The sequence below is a fragment of the Protopterus annectens genome, chromosome 15.part0 (assembly GCF_019279795.1).
Source record: "Protopterus annectens isolate FY-2018-M chromosome 15.part0, PAN1.0, whole genome shotgun sequence".
Lineage (NCBI taxonomy): Eukaryota > Metazoa > Chordata > Ceratodontiformes > Protopteridae > Protopterus > Protopterus annectens.
The window spans coordinates 398,107,308-398,131,232 of record NC_056749.1 but is presented as its reverse complement, the minus strand read 5'-3'; the positions used below and the strand labels follow the sequence as shown (position 1 = coordinate 398,131,232).

Sequence of the window (23,925 nt, the reverse complement as noted above, 5' to 3'; positions counted from 1 at the left end):
CTTTCCCAAAATGCCATTACGCAATTGGCAAAACTGCCGCCACACGGTGAGCCCATGGCCACCCCGGTTTTCTGCAAATAAAGGTCTCCATTAAAGTACATAAAATTATTTGATAACACTAGTTCTAGTAATGTTTCAATCACATAGATGTCCAAATTTCCAGCTCCTTTTAGATGTAGGAACTCCCTAACCCAATGTATTCCAAGCGTTTGTGGGATTACGGTGTAGAGGACCTTTATATCCACAGTTAGGAAGGCAAACTCATTATTATATTCTAAATTATTAATGCCTTCTAAAAATCCCCATGAATCAGTACAAATTTGTGTTTCAGTTCTTAGATAGGGCTTCAATTTATTGTCTATGTATTTTGCACATGCGTATGTAATCGACCCCCTCCCATCTACTATGGGCCTAAGAGGTGGATCATTTAAATTTTTATGTATCTTAGGAGACCCAAATAGAGTTGGGTATAACTGGTGCTGGCATATTCAGATATTTTAGGATGTCAGTAGTAATACTTGCTTCTAAAAACAGATCATTTAAAATATTGTGAATTCTTTTATATGCCCCATTAAGTTCATTTAAGCTAACATTTTCATAGTTTTCACTTCTTAAATGTTCAAGCATTTTATTAGTATACATATCTTGATTCATAAACACCAACCCACCTCCCTTGTCTGGTTGCATAGCCCTAATATAACACATTCTTAACAACTGCAAAAAAATCCAGTTCTTCTTGTGTAAAATTTCTTTATTTTTTATGTTTATACAATGATATACTATTTTTGCTGTCAACCATAGCCCTTAAATCCATTTCACAAACTCGTTCAAAGAAAGCAAGAGACTCATGGAGGGATGGGTTAAATAAACTTGAAATCCTAAAACTACTGTTCAGTGAAGAATTAGGCCCCATCAAACATGTTAGATTCAATTTCCTTACAAACAGTTTAAGGTCCACAATAGTCTTTGCAAGATCGGCTTTTCTATCAGGGACAAAAGTAAGCCCCTTAGCAAAAGTATCCACCATGTTTACATCTATAAAAAAATGTTGAACCAAACCAACGAAATACCTTCGGCGACACCAATAAGCGTACAGCTGCTGTTGAAAGGAATAAAACGCTGGACACCCTGCAATAATCCAATGGAACGCCAGAAGACTTGCAATCCTTTAATGGACAAACGCAGAACTACACCAACAGATACAGCAAACACGTAAAGCACTTCCTGCTTCTTCAGGAGGTAGGCACTCGGTGAATCTTCAAGGATGGATAGATTGCGGAATGGAATATGCAGCAAGCAACACTCCTAAGGCTCTCCTTCCTCGAAGAGGACTCTGCAACACCACTGCGGTGCCGGGGACAAGAAGAAATGCAGTTTGCTCTCCAGTGGAGCCCGTTGTTAAAAGCGGGCAAATAACAACCACAACAGACAGTTAACACCTTAGTAAAGCAGGCAGTCACAACTCACCACCTGCTCCCTTACAGCTAATAAAAGCAAGAACAGAATCCTTAGCTCAACACAAGCAAAGTGATGAGGGGCGTTCAAAGCACAGTAGCGTGAATCGCTCCTGTCTACATTAATGACAATGTAGGAGACCGTCACTTTTAGTCCAATTTGCTGTGGGTTTCCGTTGGTACCCGATTCTGCACCTACTCCATAGAGCTCCCCTCGTGAAAGCTGACTAATGAAGGGAAGGCAGAGGAACTGGGCGCGGCGCTTCTGCTGCTCGTAAGCAGTTAGCAGTAGTAGAAGGACACCCCAAGCGGCGAACACCAGAGACAAACCAAATATATTTGGTTTGTCTCGGTGTTCGCCTGGGGTGTCCTTCTACTACTGCTAACTGCTTACGTAGCAGCAGAAGCGCACCGCCCAGTTCCTCTGCCTTCCCTTCATTAGTCAGCTTCACGTAGGGGAGCTTCTATGGAGTAGGTGCAGAATCGGGTACCAACGTGAAACCCACAGCAAATTGGACTAAAAGTGACGGTCTCCTACATTGTCATTAATGTAGACAGGAGCGATTCTACGCTACTGTGCTTTGAACGCCCTCATCACTTTGCTTGTGTTGAGCTAAGGATTCTGTTCTTGCTTTATTAGCTGTAAGTGGAGCAGGTGGTGAGTTGTGACTGCCTGCTTTACTAAGGTGTTAACTGTCTGTTGTGGTTGTTATTTGCCCCGCTTTCTAACAACGGGCTCCACTGGAGAGCAAACTGCATTTCTTCTTGTCCCAACCGCAGTGGTGCTGCAGAGTCCTCTTCGAGGAAGGAGAGCCTTAGGAGTGTTGCTTGCTGCATATTCCATTCCGCAATCTATCCATCCTTGAAGATTCACCGAGTGCCTACCTCCTGAAGAAGCAGGAAGTGCTTTACGTGTTTGCTGTATCTGTTGGTGTAGTTCTGCGTTTGTCCATTAAAGGATTGCAAGTCTTCTGGCGTTCCATTGGATTATTGCAGGGTGTCCAGCGTTTTATTCCTTTCAACAGCAGCTGTACGCTTATTGGTGTCGCCGAAGGTATTTCGTATGTTTACATCTATGTCCAGAACAGCGTAATTAAATACTTAAAATCTTGCAAAGAACTCACATGTATTTTCAAACTTTGTTCTTCCCTTGTCATCTTTTGTGATAATTTTGGCGCCTCCGTTGCGTTCCCTGGTTCTTGTTGTTGTTTCTCCACTGGCCTCGTTGGTTCTGCTGGCATCTCCAAAAATCCTGGTTATTTCTGTTGTTACCATCATTCCCTTGGTCATTAACCTGCGTACTTACTCGTTGCTGGTTACCATCTCTTATTCTTTCGCTTCGGCGCAAAATTGGTGTTTGTGGTTAGTCATTTAAATCACCCTGTATGACATCTAGCTCCTCCCCATTAGCTCCATTGTCCAATATGTGTTGTCGTTCCCCCTCGGTCAAGCTACTAATTGGTTTATTTGTGTCAGGGGGTGGGGGGGTAAGCTATTCCTTTAGAATATTCACTGATATCGCGGAAAATTTTCCTCTTTTTTATCTCTATTGCTTTATTTATACTAGAGTCAATGCTCATATAAATACGAGCAAAGTCATATTTATAGCATCCAAAATCTGGGTTAGTGGTAATATTATGCTCTAGAAATTCGAGTTCGGTTTTTAGTGCATCAATTTGAACTGTATATTGTTTAATTAAAAGCTCTAAAAATTCAAACCCATGGCAATCAAAAAGCTGAATCAAGTCACAGTGGGCAGGAGATTTATTTATAAGGCCAACTGGATTAACGCCATTGGCGCAACCCTTCAGGGACAATACGCTTGGTAATACATTCACGGAAGTATGATACTTACAATTGCAATTTCCGACACCTGAACAATTTAGTGTCAAATTCTGTAAGTTGAGCGAATATAGGCGACTCCACAGATCTGCTAGCATTACCATTAGAACTTGTTATGATCGAAAAAAATGAGGTAGTTTTTAAATATTCCCCCATACTAGGCACTGTGTTAGGAGCATTATTAGTCCATTGTTCATTTAAACTAGGAGTCAGGTCATTGTGCACATTAGCCCCATTAGATTGTACAATACCGGACTCCATAGTGGTTTGTGTGCTGTTTCCAGGTGAAGAACGACTCGGCCCAGGATTCAAAGAGCCACTAGAAACGTTTGCATACGTTAAACCTTGTCCGCTTGGACAAATAATGCTCCTAACAAATGATCTGTTTTTGGAAGCAAGTATTACTGTTGACATCCTACAATATCTGAATATGCCAGCACCAGTTATACCAACTCTATTTGGGTCTCCTAAGATGCATCAAAATTTAAATGATCCACCTCTTAGGCCCATAGTAGATGGGAGGGGGTCGATTACATACGCATGTGCAAAATACATGGACAATAAATTGAAGCCCTATCTAAGAACTGAAACACAAATCTGCACTGATTCATGGGGATTTTTAGAAGGCATTAATAATTTAGACTATAATAATGAGTTTGCCTTCCTAACTGTGGATATATAAAGGACCTCTACACCGTAATCCCACAAACGCTTGGAATACACTGGGTTAGGGAGTTCCTACATCTAAAAGGAGCTGGAAATTTGGACATCTATGTGATTGAAACATTACTAGAATTAGTGTTATCAAATAATTTTATGTACTTTAATGGAGACCTTTATTTGCAGAAAACAGGGGTGGCCATGGGCTCACCCTGTGGCGGCAGTTTTGCCAATTGCGTAATGGCATTTTGGGAAAGACATTTTCTTTTTAGTAATAACATCGATAAGGATAATGTAGCATGGTACACAAGGTACCAAGACGATATGTTTTTGTGTGGAAGGGCCAAACATGCATGGTAGATGAATTTATTACAAAAATAACAGAGTTTACCAACTTTTTAGAATTCACATACCAGGTGGAAATGGATTCTATCAGTTTTTTAGACATTCGGATAACCAAGGATAAAAGTAATAATAGGTATAGAACAACCACTTATAGAAAGCCCACCTATTCCAATGCCTTTCTGCACTTTACAAGCTGTCACCCATATTATCAAAAGAAAGCTGTTGTAAAGGGCCAAATAGTAAGGGCAGCAAGAATGGTTTCTACAGATAGTGATTATACATTGGAATGTGCAAATCTGAAAGACATGTTTCTTAAAAGGGGGTATCCAGAACCTTTCCTTACACATTACAGATGAAGTTAATTTTAAAAGACGTTCCGCCCATTTTAGACCTGTAGTGCAGAATGGCTACCAAGGTAACCATAGGGGTGATGATATACAAAACCCTGTTGAAACAGGACATATGGGTACCCAACCAAGAACAGTTAGTAATGTAACAGCTAGTCTATTGATTACATAGTCCTTAGACGTTAGTTACATTAAGGACATCATACTGAAGAATTGGACCATAATCCTGGAAGAAGGGTTGGAGCCACGACCACACTTCACATATATAAGAGGCCCAAATTTGAAAAGCCTTTTAGAAAGACAAAGCCACGAGCATACATTTAGAAATAGTAAGGGTAAATGTGGACACTGTCAGCAGTGCAAGTACATCAAATCAGGAAACCAGTATACCATTAGAGATAGACAATATGCAATAAGAGGAAAGTATATTTGTGATTCCCAGGGAGTAGTATACGTGGCATTATGTGAATTTTGTCCATCATTTTATATAGGCAAAACAGAAAGAAAGCTGAAGCAAAGAATTTATGAGCACCAATACAACATTCAAAAGGGAATTCTGACAAATGCCCTGGCTAAGCACATAGCCGAGAATCCAACACATAAGTTTACCTTTACAGTAATTCAGAAAGTTGAACCTAATCTAAGAGGGGGACCACGGGAATTAAGATTAGAGGAATGTGAACTTGTGGCAAATTCGGACATCAGCACATACACCCCCTGGGTTGAATGAATATGCGTCTATAAAATGTACATTGAAGTTAAAAGCACTTTCTAGATAAAATGTTAACAAAGTATATGTTTTTTAACCTAATATTTTCGCTATTAAGTTTTTTAAGTTTACTGGATTAGTATAGGCTATATTTATACACAAACTGATGTTTATCGAATCCAACTGACAGTTTTTAGATATTTAGTTATGCAAGTTATGGATTAATATGGTATTTATGTACTGAAAGATAGTTAGGGTCTGTTAGAGGTGCCTATTATTTTTTCTGTTTTTTCTAATTTTTTGAAATTTAGATTGAATATAAATACAAACAAAAAGTTTTTGTAATAGTAAGGATTTTATAATATTTATTAGGGATTTTTAATAATATGTTAAAACATGTTTTTTATACTGTTGCCATAGCTTCTAAGGCATTTCTAATAAATTGAAAGTCAGGAAGCAAGGGCACTTTAAATATGAAGTAGTTTTAAATAAAGGTTCAATCAACAATGAAATTGTTTAATTACTCGATTGCTTAATTATGTTGAATGTGAGTATAAAATGGATTTTTTATGACTGTCGAGTTGTCTAATGAAGTTGGGGCATGTGCCTCGACAAAAGCGCTTACAATAAATTGGTCTTTGTGAAGTACAAAGCAGCTAACTTGCTTTTTTGTTGTTTTCATCTTTCAGGATTTGAAGGGCTATCTGGATATAGGGCCATGGCCATAAATTATGCAGGGTGTGCGGACATGGCCATAAACTAAGGAGGGCATAAGGACATGACCATAAACTAATGAGGGTGTATGCATGGTCATATACTAAAGAAGGTGCAAGGACATGGCCACAGAGTATGTGCTAGTGGGGAAGAAACTTCCAAGAACATATCTGTCAGAAAGCAAATGGGGAGGAAAGAGAGGATCATAAATATGATACAAGTGACTGCAATATCACTAAAATGAAGCCAACCATTGTCAAAGAAATTCAAAATCCTTTTCAGGAAAATGCTATGAAGGCTGTAGCTATTTCGTCATACAAGCTAAGCAAGTGGCAAAAGAAATCTGAAGAGTTAGAAGGAAGCATGGTGTACTCAGTGTAAACAGCAGGATTTTGAACCTGGAAAGTTACCAGCACCAAGTTGACTCAGAGTTTTGATCCACGTCGTAATGGTTTTGAAGAAGGTGGCCAGGATCATGTTAAATCTGGAGATCTGCAGGAAGAAAAACATAATGGGAACAAAGGAAGAAGCTGGCAGCCATAAAAATAATGTCCGACTGGTCTTAATGCCTGTGACATATAGTCTTAAAATTTACAGATTTAGTGTGCTCAGTGATGCAGGCACAAAGGTCAAATAATGATTTTGATATGGTGACAATTCTTAAAGGCCCACTAGCCTGTTTGCTGAGTAGGACAAATGGAGAAGAGGGTTTGCCTAAGACTAGGAAGACAGCATTAAAGTAGAAAGAGGTTACCTGTAATCTTGCAATCAGAAGAATTCCATAACAAAAACTTGATATCTTATTTTGCCAATAATAAGCAAACCACCTCTGAAGAAAGTAAAGTACTATGTCTAAACTCTTACACAGCAGAGAAAACCTGAATTGACTGTGTCTTAGTTCATAGGTGTTTACTAGGCTAATGACCACAAGGGCCTTTTTAGGCCTAAGCATGTATCCCAATTCTCTGACAAGTTCTGATGCTCTTGAGAAGTGACACAGGGGGATTGGGAGATGAAATATTTACAGGTTGCCTGTGTCCATTAGAGACATAGGTGCCAAACCAGTGATGAATTTCCTGTTCCCCATCCAATTGTCCAGGTTGCACTTAAATTGAGTTATGGAGGAACTTTGCTTCACATGGATGGGGACTGTGTTCCAGAGACAGGGTAATCTCTGGGATACATACTGGTCTCTCCAGCAGGTACTATTTATATCACAGGCAATGTTTAAGTCTTTAGAACAGGTAATTCTGGTGCTGTTTGTTTTGCGGATATGCAGGAAGGCCATCAGAATGGGGTCTGACAATGTCCTGTATGTTAGGCATAGATCTCCCCTCAAAGTTCTGTAGGAGACAGAATACAATGATAGAGCCTTGAGGTGGTCTGCATATGACGACATTTTACTTAAGTCCTGTATTCTTTTAGTGAGAAATCTCTGTGGACCTGCCAATTGTTGGATATGCCTGGTTAGGTACATACCAAAGTGGGCACTGTACTCAATGATTGGTCCGATGAATCCTGAAAATAGTGGAACGATGACTTCCTTGGACTTCGATGCCATACCTTTGTTTGTAAGTTGCACAACATAGAATTATTTCCTCACCACTGTAGACATGTGATGGTCAAAGACTAGATTACTATTTATGTGTGTCCCTAACTACTGGGTCAACTCTAAGGGGTGTGTTGTCAATATGATAGTTACCAGGGATGAATGACTTCCCAAAGGATAACTATTATACATTTCTTGGCATTTAGTTTTAGTCCATCGCTCTAACACCAGTTGTTTGTCTGTGTCAGCCCCTCCTGGAGAACATTTGTGCCAGCGTGGGATTCAATGACAGCTCCTAATTTGCAATCATCTGCAAATTTAGTCAGACAGAGACCAGTGACATTGGCCTTGACTTCAGACAAGAATGCCAAAAAGGAGTGGTCCAAGGACTGATACATGATGGACTCCACTTGTGACTGGCTTCTTTGTAGAGGTGGACTCCACATTTCTAACTTCCTGTGTCCTCTCTGTGAGCCAGTTGGCAATCCACCAGGTGACATATGAGTTTGTACCTAACCTCTTGAATTTGTCAACAATGTCCGAGAGGGTTATTGTGTCAAATGCCTTAGCCGGGTTAAGGTAGGCAGTGTCAACCATTTTGCCCTCATCCACTGCTTTGGTGGCCTTCTCAAAGACATCCACCAGGTTAAGTAGGCATGATCTGCCCTTGACAAAACCAAACTGGGTTGAGTCCAGTGTCTTTAGGTTTACTATATCACTTATTAATCATTTCCATAATTCTTTCCATGGTTTTGCATATGAGACTAGTGAGATTTATGGGACTAAAGTTTCCAGGGTCTGTAGACTGCCCACATTTGTTCAGAGGGATGACTGTTGCTGTTCTCTATTCATGTGTCATGAAGCCTGTTTGGAGGCTATAGTTAAAAAGCAATTCCAGAAGCCCTGATAGGTCATGTTTCATGCTATTTAGAAGGCATCCACGGATACTGCCTGGGCTCATCGATGCAGTGTTCGTGGACTTGGAGAAAGCATTGAGGACTTATTCCCTAGTGATAGCAGGGGAGTTATATTTGATGGTATTTCCTGAAGGAAAGTTGAGAGGGAGAGAGGGGTAAAGTTGAAGCTGAATTTATTGGCCAGTAGGTTTGCTGCATCTTCTGTCACAGTATAGGTGGTTCCATTTACAATGAGCTCTGCACACAATTGTGTACTACCTTTGAGGTTGCAGACATACCTAAAGAATGCCTTGTGATTGTGTCCTTGGCCTGGGCGGCTAAATTCACCTCAAATATGACTTTGGTAGACTTTACCTGTCCTCTAAGAGGTTTGTTTAGTTTGATCAGAGTGCTTTATGCTGCTGGGTGCTGCACCTCCTAATTTTTGCTTTGATTTTCTTTCTTCTGTTATACACCCTATTGATTTTGTGATTCTACCAGGGTGGATTGTTTTTTTTGAGTTAGTTCAGTACTTCTTCCTGGTGGATACAGTTGCCTCTATGCAGCTATTAACATGCTTGTACAGTGTTTCTGTGAACAGTTCTACATAGGCAGCAGTGTTCTCTGGGTTTATGGGGGATCGAAATTTTGCCAGGTCATCACTTAATGGCAGGAGGTTATCCTTAAAGTAGTTACTGAATATTCCAGGTTAAACTTGGGATCCATGATTTTTCTTTTACTTCAAAGGAGACCATTTTGTGGTCTGACCTTAGTCAGGCCTGAAACCTCCATGCTAAATGGCAGAGTTAAGAACTGACAAACTGCTGATTGTTTTTGCATGAGTTGTTATATATAGTCAGCAGTTCCAGTAATATTGATTTATTTGTATACTTGTCAATTTAATACAAAGTAGTCCATATTTATAACCAAAACAAAGTGCAAAGCAACAGGCTACAGTCAGAGAATCACAAAATCAACTGTTTGCTGTAAAATAAAAACATGGAATTAAGCCCTTTCTTCCCTCATATGGGACTTCATCAGAACCTGATTTTGATGTTTAAGTGGTCCATGTTTAGTAACATGCCGGACTGCATCCTATAGGCTTTATAACCGTATAGCTCTCAAGAGTTTGTTAGGCTGCCAACTCCCTCCCCTAATCCTGTCATGTTTCTAATCTTGCAGATCACTAGTTCTTAAAGATGACTAATCATTTAAACATTCAGCTAGAAAATGAAGGCATGAACAGCTGAATACCTGCTCTCCAAGGAATGGAACTTTCTCCCGTAGAGGTGTCCTCTGATGGAGACCAGATACTGCAGCAAGATACATGTTCCAGTCATATGGTGTCTGCGTGAAGACAGCATGCATAACATTGTCATAAATGTAAGGCAATGCTAACAGACCAATGCTGTATACATTGCTTGTTGGAACACAAAGCACAGTAAAAAAGATAGAGCTTTCAAGAAAAGCCTGACCCCTTGTATAATGCTCATTATCTTATCACAAATGTATTGCCTACTGCTAGAATACAAGAACAGACAAGATAACCACTCCATTGGAAGGTGGAGCCCTACCACATGGATTGATGTGAGAGCAAAAGGACCAATGACTGTCAAAAGAGTTAACAGAGTTAGCAGGTGAAAGGGCCATAAATCAATTAAAGTGTCAGCAATGACAGATCGAATGAACACTGTATTTTATTAAGTGCATTGTACTTACTCATTTTTTTTATTTTACCACCTGTTAACAGGGATGATACACCGCTCTGAAAACAACCTTATAAGGCATAACCCAGGCCAAATGGCAATAAAGTACAAACAATATACATTACAATGTAAAACAAGACACATGAGATGGTTACCATAATATGAAAACTTTCTTACCCAAATAAGGTTAACCAAACAATTACTAAGTCTAAGAGATGTTATTTTTATCTTTATCATATTTATGCATAACTGCATGTTTGATTAAAAAAATTCCTACTTACTGGACATAACAGGCATTAAAATACAGTAATTTCAGTACAGTTGAATAGATGCAAGGGCACTTAGTATACCTCTGCAATGACACAGACTCCAAGCACAGTGTGCATGCATTAGTTCATACAGGCAAATATAAACTTGCTAAATAATGTTAGAAATACAAATATTAATACTCTAATACCCATTACTGCTGTATAATTAATACTCACTTAAAAGTTATACAGGTGTGAATATCTCCTATATGTTGGAAACATTGTACTCTTGGTCCTGATGCCAAAAACTGTAATGCGCCTAGAATAATGGTACCTTTAGTCAGGCATCCTGGAGCATTCTCCATAGCTTACTTACCATATTTGACCAGCATTACAGTGAACTATGTATTAGTGTCGTAAATCGATTTTTTTATTACTGTACCTGAAGAGAGTAATGTGATTTGTAAACAGTCTATAAATGGTAATACTATGCTGTATCTCTGGGACAATGAGATCAGACAACATACCATCACCATAAACTAATCTCACTAGATATTCACATCCCGGCCCCAGCCCCTGCCCAGAAAACCACAGTGAAAAACTTCTCTAAAGCAAATTTCACACTCCTCAAAACCGAGGTGGAATCCTTCAAAGCCCCCAGGCCTGTGGAAAATACATCCCAGACCACAGAATCCTTTATAAACACATTCTATGAACACCTTCAGGAATGCATGGATCATGCAATCCCAAACAAAACCAAATCCTCCAAAGGCAGGCGTCCTGTCTGGTGGACCCCAGCCATAAACAAACTATACAATAGAAGGAGGAAGCTACTACATGATAGAGCAAAATCCCAAAAAGGGAAGGCATCTCTGATCACTATTAGCAAAAAACTACGGGCACTCATAAAATCGTCTAAGGCTAGCTTCGACAGAAAAATTGCACAGGACACCAAGGATAATCACAAGGCTTTCTTTAGTTATGTTGGGAACCTGGGTGGGAATTCCCAGATATGCTCAGAATTAGTCCAAAATGACAAAAAATACACCAAACCCACAGACATTGCCAACATCCTAGCTGACAGGTTCAGCGCAAACTTCTCCCCCCTTTCCCCAACAAAAGGGCAAATATCTATTCCAGCAGAGTGCTGCCCCCCGACATCTCAGATGCTCAGGTAAGAGCCGCCCTCTCCAAAGCAAAAAACACAGCATCAATAGGACCAGACGGTGTCCTGGGCTGTGTCCTACATGAACTCCAAGAAGAACTAAACCCAAACATAAAACTACTGTTCAATCTCAGCCTTACTACAGGATATGTACCCAAAGAGTGGCTTACAGCAACAGTGGTCCCTTCTCCACAAAGATGGTGCCTCAACAGATCCTGGAAACTATCACCCCATAAGCCTGACTAGCTTGGTCTGCAAAGCTATGGAAAGTATCATCATGGACCTCATAAATAAAGATATTGGGGACCTACAGACACTGGATCCTACCTAGTTCGGCTTTAAGGGCAGATCCTGCCTCTTAAACCTGGTTGATTTCTTTGAAACAGTCACCAAGGCCATTGACGAGGGGAAGGTGGTCCACACAGCCTACCTGGACCTCGCAAAAGCCTTCGATACAATATCCCACTCGGGCATTATAGATAAGCTCACCAGCTTAAATATAAACCCCTATGTCACTAGATGGGTTGCAAACTGGCTCAAGGACAGAACCCACATAGTTAGAATTGCTGTAGCCATGTCAGACTCCAAACCAGTTACAAGTGGCGTCCCACAAGGCTCAGTCCTGGGACCTCTCTTGTTCGGTATATATTACTCAGAGGTACAGGCCAACACGGAAGGACTGTGGCTGACCAAGTTCACAGATGACTGCAAACTGGGCGCCATAATCGACTCTCCAGCCGACACAAGCATCCTACAAAAGGGCCTCATAGAAACAGACAACTGGTGCCAGAGCCATGGCCTCAAGCTAAACGCCAAAAAGTGCATAGTCATCCCCTTCGGCAAAAACAAAGTGCCCACAAATTACCACATAGATGGTAATCCATTAAGTACAAGAAGTAATTAGGGACCTGGGGACCCAAGTTGATAGCAATCTCTCATTCGACAACCACGTGGCCAAAGTGGTTAGAAAAACATTTTATTTAGCCCACCTAATCATGAAGGGATTCACATCTAGATCAGGGGAGGTCATCGTACCTCTTTACTCATCCCTCATCAGGCCCATAATTGAGTACAATGCCCCTTTTGGGATGTACCTTACCAGACACCTGCAGCAACTGGAAAGACCCCAAAAGTACCTCACCAAGAGGATCAAAGGGCTCAAACAGATGCCATATGCTGCCCGGTTAAAGAAACTCCAGCTCTACTCAGTGGCATACCACCTGCTCAGAGGCGATCTGTGCCTGACGTACAAAGCCATGTCCAACCCGGAATTAATGGACATGCTGCACCTCAGAAAATCCAAATCCCATCGAGCTACGCTACCGAGACTTGAACCTCAGCAATGAAATAAATAGGACATGCTGGAGGGACAGATTCATAACCCAGAGGCTCCCTTCACTCTGGAATAAAATCCCAGCCCAGGTTAGGCAGAGTCCCTCATTTACTCTCTTCGAGAGGAATCTTGAGTGGATGGGAGATCGTAGATTTACCCCGGGTATCACTTCTGTGTCACTGTTAGACAGAGGCACAGTATACTAACCTCAAAAAAGGGCATAGCAAAATTCATTTAAAATGGGTGGCGAAAGCCAAACACACTCTGGCTAGGCTTGTAAATGCCCTAGGGCAGATAGCCTAGTATGAACCTATGAACAAAAACACATCTTGTGGTACGCTACTGTAACTGAACTTGTATTACCATAAAAAGGCATATTACTTAGTGTTAGAGTGGTATGTAGTGACGCTCTCAACAATGGTGGTAGCTTGCTGCCACATGGCAGAGCTGCCCAAGTTTTTGGTTCATTAACAGATTTTCTGTCACTTTCCCTGCTGTGTTCATATGGAAGGGTTATTGTGGAAAGCTGTAGTGTCCATTTCAGTCCCTAAAGACATTTTGTTTTTGAAGTATGAGGAAGGTGTTTTTTTGTACTGTGATTTGTAATAAGCACCATAACAAACTTGAACTTGAATTTAGATATCAAAGGTGAAGTTAATAAAATGTGACAGTTCTAACAGCTGCATATTGTATTCACAGTATTTTCCCAGTTATTCCATTAAAGCTTCTTCTGTTTTCCTTTTAAAGAAAATCTCAAACAGAAGCCAGCCAAATACAAGTAGCAGCTTGTATGAAATGGTGATTTCAGTATTTTGTTTTTCTTTATATGTGGCTCCTATTCAAAGAGGGCTTCTGATCTAAGGTATACAGTATGACCGAAGATATCTTGAACAGCTACAAATTCTGCAATTTCTTCAATGGTCTATATTAACACTAGGAAATGGAAGTGAGAACAGAATATGTATTTCTGTGTCATAAACAGTATAGGTGTCCTAAGCGAGCAAACATTCAACAATGCTTACAATGCCTTTCGTTTACAGCTGAAAAAGATGCATATCAAAGAAATGGCAGCTCCATAAAGGGCACCTGTTACAAGGTCTGATAAGAAGGATCTATGTAACTCTTCTCAGTTATTTTGCATGCAAATCTGTTCAGTATAAATTCCAGTGTACATGAGTATTTAAAAATAACAGCAAAAGTGGTGTAAAATTATTTCAATATACATAAATGAAAAAATATACAAACAAACATTAAAAGTACTACAATGAAACTTACATCTTTCAATGTGATGATATTAGGATGCTGCCCATATCGCATCAAAATTTCAATTTCTTCTGATGGGTCTCTCTTACTTTTGTCAATTATCTACAGCAGTAAAACAGTGAAGTCAAAAAATTGCCATCAGTTTTGTTTGAGGCAAACAGATATTCAAAAATCATGTCTTTATTCTGTTAACTAATCAAAAATGTCTGTCCAGCCTATACAACAACTGAACTAAAAACACCCGTAAAGCAGTATTTAACTAAATGGTAAAGGCCGTACAGCACTTAAGTACAGAAGCAAAGCTGTAGGGATTATAAAGAGTAAGGTTTATAAAACCCTAAAAGATGAATATATATTATCTGGCAATGTGATGGTCAAAATGTTCTCCAGTCTACTTACATATACAGGAGCTATCTGTTATTTCTAGAGTTAACAAATGCATTATATATGTTTTTTTTTTCCCTTCAGCCCTCCTGTAGGAAAACAATAGGGTCTAAATCACAAAAAGCAAATGAAAAAGGAACACTCAACAATCAGACAGTATGCGGCAGAGCTGTTAATCAGGTAATCATGGATTAGAAACAAGATGGTGCTGACCGACCCCTCACCACAGCCAGCAACACAACTGAACAGCGTCTCTCAACCAAAACTGAAGTGACGTCACAATATGCTGCCACAATAACTTTTACCCGAGTGGATTTGCTGTTTACATGCCAAGTTGTGCAACTGCAGGTTGAAAGGAAAATGCAAATGTCAGTCCAGGTATGTCACCCTAACTTAAGAAATTATGAGTCACATCTATGTAATCTGTGTAGGACTGGATAGCAAAACTTGTTCAGCTTGGAGTCATAAGTGTGTCTGTTAAGTTAAGGTAAATATAAAACTAAAACAATGACAGAGCTAATAATATTCTACTATGATTTATTAAGTTACATTATTTTTCAAAAACAGTTGTAATTTAAAAATATACATGTTTACAATTGGTCCACAGCCTTAGACTGGCTTATCAAAATAGTATTTATTTGTCATTTTTCACCAGAAAAAGTCCAATTGGGTAAAACCCATTTTCAGCAGAGGCACATGGAAAAAATCTCCACATTTAAGTTACACATGATTTATAATTGAAGGGTAAAACATCTATATATGAGCTTATTAAAATGATTTTTAAATATTTTAAATATTTCTTACGTCAGCATTTTAAAACAAAGAAAGAAATGAACATAAATTGCCTAATTACTTAATAGAGAAATAAAATACAACAATTGATGTATTTATAGTATGATGGCTGCAGGAAAATATCAAACTAGGTTTATTTTGAGTTTAGTAAATATTTACAGACAAACAAGAAGCATGTAGCTTAAAAGATAACAGAACTATGAAAAGAACAATTATGGAAATGATTTTAATGCAAGATAAATGGACAGAAGAGGAACTGTAGTTAGTGGTGGGATGTGAGAGGAGGAGGAAATAAATCCTAGTAAAGCTAGCCAGGTGAACAGGAAGAACAGAGCTAGCTTTGGCAGAGGTGCTGTTTAAGACGACTTAAACTGTTTCAAAACTTTGCTATCTGTTTTAACTGTCTGGGGATTTCAGTCCACAGTTTTGACACATAATGAGAGTACACAGACAGTCCCCATCAGTGCTGAATGTGTTACTGATAAGAGTAAACGTTTACTGCTAGAGTTAAGGTCTCTAGTGGGTGAAGAGTAGAGTAGAGTACTTTGTAATGCTGGGCATTTATCTGGCGAGTACAATCAGTTGTGGGCAATGATTAGTTTTGAGTAGGTCAGCTGCTTTGGGAGTTCAAGCCAGTTTAACTGTTTTAATGCAATGTAGTGGTGTGTTTTACAAGGTTGGTCAGTTGCAAGTTTAGCTATTTTGTAGTAGCAGGAGGCTAGTTTAGTTGTATACATAGTGTTGATATTTGTAAGAATAGGGGAAGCATTTAAAAAGAGAAGGAAGGAGGTATTTTGCTAATAACGTGATGCTTGCTTGTTTCTGGAGACTGCTGATCACTAGAAAGCCTAACAACTGCTTCATAAGTGCCAGCTTGGAATTTCTGCTTATATTTTGCTTGTGGTGATGGAAGGAGCAGAGTGCATTGATTCCTGCCTGTTTCTGGTTGGGCAGTGTGCGTCTGTGCTTAACATTCCTGACGGGTCTTGTTGCTATTCAAGGCATTTACCAAGAAAAGGCTACAACAAGCCTACAGACCCTTGCATCATCTGTGACAAGACTGTGGATCACCAAACAGGCTGTGATGTGCTTCTCATCTTGGGACTGGCGCTAATGTTTTGCTTCTGGTGAGAAAATGAAAGGAGCATTGTATCCCAGAAGCATGAGGCTGTAGTGAGACCAGCACTAGTAGTAGCCAGCCAGTAACCATTTACTTAACTTCCCCTTTTTCATCATTCTTGACAAGCTAATTCTTTCTTTTCTTTCAGTAAGCACTGCTTGATTTGTCCGTAATTCATCAGGGTCTACTTATTAGATTTCCCCTAAGTGTTTGGCAGTACCCTATACAGACACACACACCTTGAGTGACATTTTTCCTGTAAAAGGACAACTGAAATTTCACCAATACTTAGCTGCATACAGGGCAACTAGTTTGTAGTGACAAGCCCTGTCCACAAAGTTGCAAACTGGATACCTTTGGCATGGTTTTATATTCTCATTCCAACTGTCTAATCATTAAAAAAGGGGTCTGTTACCAAGGATATGGACTTTCCTACTATTGCCGTTACCAGCTTTGTGGATATGAGCATCCTGAGGCAATGCAGGAACTGACTCATGTTTACCAATAATCAGTTAATTCTCAAACAAACTGATAAGGTATGTGAGAGATTTATACAATGTCACTGGAGGCAAAGCTCTCACATAAAAGCACTCCTAATGTCAATCAGGTTGTCAGTAGTAACACACTGCAGCCATCACACTCAGTTCAAAGCAGACATGTAGAACCACATATGTTGAGACACTTAAATGTAACCTTCCTAAACCCCACAAGACCTCCTAGATGAAGTGCACATAAATACACTCAGCAGCCCCAAATGCATGCTTTCAAAACAACATCCACATCAACACATACAGCCACATCTCACGCAGCCTCTGCTTCAAAGCTAATAAGGCAAACTACCTCACACAATCCAACACCCTGGTAATTGGAGACACCATTGTGAGACACACTGATGGCCCTCTCACCAGGCTGAGTAAGGAGAAAGATCACGGTCAGTTACTTAACAGGGGCCAAGTTCTGCCACATTACACACACACACACACACACACACACACACACACACACACACACTCAGGTCACTGGACCACAAGTACCAGTATTACTCCATCAAAGTCCATGTGGGTTTAAATGACCTGAGACATACCTCCCTAGACTATATAATGAGAGACATCATGGAGCTCTAGGTGTCCCAGGCTGGTATAAGCCTAACACTTAGCAGCATTTTACCTTCTCCAAGGATGATGCCACAATACGAAAAAAAGGTGAAGGACTTATAATTGGCTTAGATTCTGATGTCATTCAAAGTGGATGCAATATGTGTCAGAATGGAAGGAGATGATCAACAAACAACACTGCTTTAACAGGGATGGTCTACACCTCTCTCCTCTAGGTTTTCGCATATTAGCTAAATGCCAAGCTGAAAGTACTTTCAGCATACCAAATAAAGAACAAGAAAATCTAAACGTATTACTGCTTATTGCTAGGAGTCTAAACAAAAGAACTCCACCTCCTTGAAGCTCTCTTCACCCTAAAGAATGCTAACGTCTGTGCAGTCAGAGACATGGTTTAAAGCCATAGAAAGCACACTGACAGTGTAAGGTTATAGTGCCTTCCACACATTTAGACCAGCTACTACACAGACAGGGACTAAAAGTGGAGGTGTCTCAATTTACATGAAAAATAAACAAACCTCAAGGCTGGTCAAACAAGACAATACACTTGAGCTTCTCCATGATCAAATCGCCATAGGCAAAATCTAATACTACTTCCTTGCAAGCTATGGGTCCCACTCTGTGACCCAGGAAACACATAGCATGCATGTAAACTTACTGGAAACACTCAGCATTCAACCCAATACTATATTCATAGGCAATTTTAATTATCCCACTGTCAACCGAGAATCCTATAGGACACCATACATACCGGCAGAGAGGTTTCTGGACTTTGTAAACACAAACTCCCTGGACCAGATTTTCAATACACCAACCATTCTGGATTTGGTACTCACTAAAATGGGAGACTGTTGCACACCCTCTAGTGGAATGTCTTCCCTGATAAGGCCAGGTCACAAAATGGTCTCCTCTATAAAAAAAAAAAACAAATCAAAAAACAAACATGTGCATGGTCGCCACGCGCATAACAAGTGAAACTTCCGTAAGTGCGAAAACCAGATTTCTTGCTGTAAGAGGTTAAGAGGTATGTGCAAACCTCATCACTGCTGCCAGAGGATTGCTCGCTCTTACTCCTCACTGTAACACACGCACAGTCTAGCTGGATCATTCTCACTCTCGATCTCTCACACACAGTCTCCTATTTTCATACACACATTCACTCACAGAAGACCGTTCTCACCGTATCTCTCGATGGCTTGGCTTTCCCCAGTCACTCTCTCTCTTACACAGTAGAAAAAATAGAAAAAAAAAAAAAAAAAACGCACACACACACACACACACACACACACACACACACACACACACACACACCACAGTCCCTGGACCTGTCCTTTCTCTATCTTCCCTCCCATGGTTCCCCCCAGCCCATAACATTTTATTACGGTATGTATGTAGCAGGCCCTGGTGGTGTCATGTATCCCCACACCCCCGATCCCCATTATGATGATGGCAGTGGTACTGCACTTTACAGGATCATCCTTTGTGTCTAATGTATTTGCCACCCTCTGATACCCCTTAGGATGCCTGTGACACTTCTGCACTTCACTTTATCACTGGTGCCCCACCACCACCCCCGAACTCTGTAATGTTGGTGCGGTCATGACACAAAGTAAGCCCTGGTAGTCTAGTACATACTCCCCACCCTCTGATCCCCACAGTAATTTCAGTACCATTGTGACACTTAAAGCCATCCCTGGAGTCTGGTGGATCCCCCATTGCCGGATCCCCATGGTAATGTCGGTGCTACTACTGTCTAAAACCATTCCCTGTTGTCTGCTGCTTCTTCCCATCCCAACCCTGTTCTCTGTAGTAATCTTGATGCCGTTGTGGCACTTCACAGATATGTCCCTGGTGTCTAGTTTATTAACCCACACCCGCATACCCGCATTCCCAGATTCTGTTTGCTGTTACTTTCACTCTCTCTTTCTGTCTCTCTCACACAGTCTTTTCTGCTTTCATACACGCATTCAGTCACGGAAGATCGCTCTCGATCTCTCTCACACAATCTTCTCCTACTTTCATACATGCATTCACTCACTCACAGAAAGAGGATCACACTCACTCTCTCTCTCGATCTCTCACACACACAGTCTCTTCTAGTTTCATGCATGCACTCTCTCACACAAGATCACTCTCATTCTGTCTCTTTCGATCTGCTATCTCCTATCCCTATTTTGTGTGTGTGTATGTGTGAGATCACTCGCTTGCTCTCACTCTTCACTATCTGTGTGTGTATGTGTGCGTGCACGCATATGGGATTGCTCGTACTAACTATTCACTGTGTGTGTACGCTTATGGGACCGCTCGCTCTAACTCTTCACTGTGTGTGTGTGTGTGTGTGTGTGTGTGTGTGTGTGTGTGTGTTTGTTTGAAAAGCTGAACTAGAAGTACGGAAGTCAAACGCCACCCTTAAGGGTGGAGTGTGACTTATGTACTTCCGTCTCACTTTTCCATTACAATCCAACCTCTTACACTGTCCCATAAGAAGTTTCACTTCGATAAAACCTAGATGCCCCAGCTAACCCTGGAATATCCAAGAACTACTCTACGGCTAACTTCCTGCAATTAACTGATAACTTAGCAAAATTTCAAGCCCACATAAACCCCTGAGAACACTGCTGCCTATGCAGAACAGTACAGAGAGACCCTAAACAAGCATGTTAATAGCTGCATAGAGGTGGCTGTACCCACCAGGAAGTACAGAAGAAACTCAGAAAACAAGCCACCCTGGTGAATCACAAAATCATTAGGCTGTATAACAGGAGGAAGAAAATTATGGCAAAAATTAGGAAGTGCAGCACCTAACAGGATAAAAGCACTCTCAAACAAAACAAACAACTTAAGAGGACAAATAAAATCCACCAATACCAAATCTGAGGTAAATTTGGCCTGCCAGGCCAAGGACAATCACAAGGCATTTTTAGCCATGTTCGCAACCTCAAAGGCAATACACAACTGTGTGCAGAACTCATTATAAATGGAGCCATCTATACTGAGCCAAAAGATATAGGAAACTTACTGGACAAAAAATTCAGCTCCAATTTTACCCCTCTGTTCCCCTCAATCTTCCCTCAAAAAATACCAAATACAACTCCTCCTGTTATCACGAGGGAACAGGTCCTTAATGCTCTTTCCAAGGCCAACACTACATCATAGGCCCAGAGAATACACCAGGATGCCTTCTAAATAGCATGATACATAATCTATCAGACCCTCTGGAATCACTATTTAACTGTAGCATCAAAACTGGCTTCATGCCTCATGAATGGAGAACAGCAACAGTCATCTCTCTGCACAAAGGTGGGCCATCTACAGACCCGCAAGTCTAGCTAGTCTCATATGTAAAGCCATGGAAAGAATTATCATGGAAATGTTCAATAATGACATAGTAAACCTGCAGACACTGGACACAATCTAGTTTGGTTTCGTCAATGGCAGGTCATGCCTATGCAACCTGGTGGACATTGAGAAGGTCGCCAAAGCAATGGATGAGGGCAAAATGATTCACACTGCCTACCTTGACCTGGCCATGGCATATGACACTATACCCTATTCAAGCATTGTTTACAAACTCAAGAGGTTAAGAAGAAACCCGTATGTCACCCAGTGGCGAGCCAACTAGCTCACACACAGGACTCAGGAAGTTAGAATTGAAGAGGCCACCTCTACAAAGAGGCCATTCACAAGTGGAGTCCCTCAGGGATCAGTCATGGGACTGCTCTTTTTTGGTATTTTACTTCTCTGAAGTCAAGACCAATGTCAATGGTCTCTGGCTGACTAAATTTGAACATGATTGCAAAATAGGAGCAGTCACAGAATTCCACACCAACACAAATGTTCTCCAGGAACACCTGACACAGACAAACAACTGGTGTCAGAGCCATCAGAGCCATGTGCTAAAACTAAATGAATGAATGAATGTTTTTATTGACATTTGTTAACCGGGAAAGTCCCATTTTCAGCGGAGGCCCGGGGAGAAAAGCTCCACAATGAGTAAAACATCTTCAGGTTACAGTAGAGAGACAGTTATACAATTTTAGAAAGAAAGACTTTAAACTACATATAAAAAAATATACACAGCAATTATCACATCATAGCAAACTTTTTTACAAATACTGTAGCACCTTCTCTTTAACACAGAGGTGAAGGTAAAGACATTTTGTAGAAAAAAAAATTTATATTTAATTCAATTTAAGTACATTGCATTAAAAACTGAGATATACACTAGTACCCACTCACTATATATATATTTTTTTCAGCAGAGAATCAGTTAGGGAGAACTAGAAGGTGGATTGGTAGTTAGTGACTGGGTATAGCTTTGGATAGAGGCAGTAATAAGGAGAAGATTATGGGGGGGGGGATCTGGTATTAAGGGAGCAGGGACATGTGGGGTTTTAGATAGCAGCTTTTTAGTGAGGATTTAAAAGCATTAAGGGAATCTAACAAAGTAATAGATGTTGGTACAGCATTCTATAATTTAGCTATGGAATAGGAATACAGGCTTTGTCCTGCTCTTTTGTTTGGTTTTGATATGATCAGAAGTTATTATTTATTTGTGGACCATAGATTTCTAGAGGGGGTATAAGGTTGACAGTAGAGCAGGGCATTTCTCTGGGTTATATTCTAGCTTGTGAGACAGAGTTATTTGGGTGTAACTGAGGTACTGGAAGAATTCACAACAACAAAGCATTTTGACATCTTGGCAATGATGGGTATGGTGTTGCAAGATGGAGGCAAATTTTGCAATTTTGTAGTAGCAGCATTGTAGTTTACTAAAGAAGGAGGAGTGAAGGTTTGTGAAAATGGGAGAACGTAAGGGAGGAAGGTAGCAAAGACTTGGCCAGCTTGATTTTTATGCGTCCATCTGTGTACTTTTGATGCCTGTAGAGCCTACCTAGTTTCTTTTTATACTGTTATGAATGTGTTGCTCATAAGAGAGTTTATCATCTACTGTTACACCAAGTAGTTTTGCAGAATGAACAACCTGAATTTCAGCTTTATCTTGTGAGTAAATTTTAAAGTTTTGTGGGGTTGGTTTGGCAGAGAAAATAAGTAGTTTTTTTGGACTTTAGAAGTAACTGAAAGTCATTAAACCAGGTTTCTATGGACTCAAATGCTTTCTGGGTTATTTTTAGGAAGTTTTGAAAGTTGTTGGAGGGGGATATGACTGTGGAGTCATCCGTATATTGGATGAGTGTGATCTGAGTGGACACTAGATGTAAACTGTTTATGAAAACATTAAAAAGCAGGGGTCTGAGAATGATTCCTTGGGAGTACTCCTATTTTATTTACCAGATAGGTAGATGGGTTTGCTCTGTCATTTCCTTGATTGCTGTCTGTTGTTTAAGTAGTTAGCAAACTAAATTTCAAGAATTGCATAACAGTATCCTTCAGGAAGTCATCCACCCCTGGTAACCATCATACTGACAAACACACCCCTAAGAGTTGACCCAGTAGTTAGGGACTTGGGGACACACAGAGTAATTTATCCTTTCACCATCACCTGTATACAGCAGTGAGGAAATCATTCTATGCTACAAAACTTATAAACAAAGGTATGGCAATGGCATTGCTCCACTGTATTTGGTATTCATCAGACCTATCATTGATTAAAATTCCCCCTTTGGTATGTACCTAACCAGGCATATCCAACAACTGGAATGTCCACAGAGGTTACTCACTAAAAGAATACAGGACGTAAGTTACATGTCCTATGCATTCTGCCTCAAGGCCATATCCCTGTATTTTGTCTCCTACAAGGCACGGTTAGACCCTACTCTGACCGCATAACTGCAAATAAAAAAAAAAAACACCAGAATTACATGTTCTAACCTTCTAACCTTGCCTGTGACATAAGCAGGACTTACTGGGGAGACAAGTATTTATCCCAAAGGCTATCCAATCTCTAGAACAGGCTTCCCCATGAATGTGAAGCAGTGTTTCTCCTTAACCCAATTCAAGTGCAACCTGGACAACTGGATGAGGAACATGAAATTCATCACTAGTTTGGCACTTATGTCTCTACTGGATGTAGACAGCCTGTAAATGGCTCATCTCGCAGGCCCCTACTTGTAAATGTTTCATCTCTCAAGTCCCTGCTTACACTTATCAAGTGTTACAGAACTTGTCAGATTTGGGATGCATGGCTAGGCTTAAAAAGGCCCGTGTGGTTGTTAGCCTAGTAAACACCTATGAACCTGTGAACAATTACAGACCTCCTCAAGGGCAAAGTAAGCCACAGTTCTTAATTTCAGTAAATACAAGAAGGAACCTTGTTAATATTTGC

The 23,925-nt window shown here is 40.3% G+C and overlaps 1 protein-coding gene across 1 annotated transcript in view; it reads right to left on the bottom strand.

The window, feature by feature from the left end:
• Window positions 1-23,925, bottom strand: part of RPS6KA6 (ribosomal protein S6 kinase A6) — a 1,361,734-nt gene that overhangs the window by 291,291 nt on the left and 1,046,518 nt on the right. Inside the window, exon 16 of the mRNA XM_044057140.1 lies at window positions 14,244-14,333. Coding sequence (XP_043913075.1) covers window positions 14,244-14,333 — 90 coding nt within the window. The remainder of the gene's footprint in view (window positions 1-14,243; window positions 14,334-23,925) is intronic.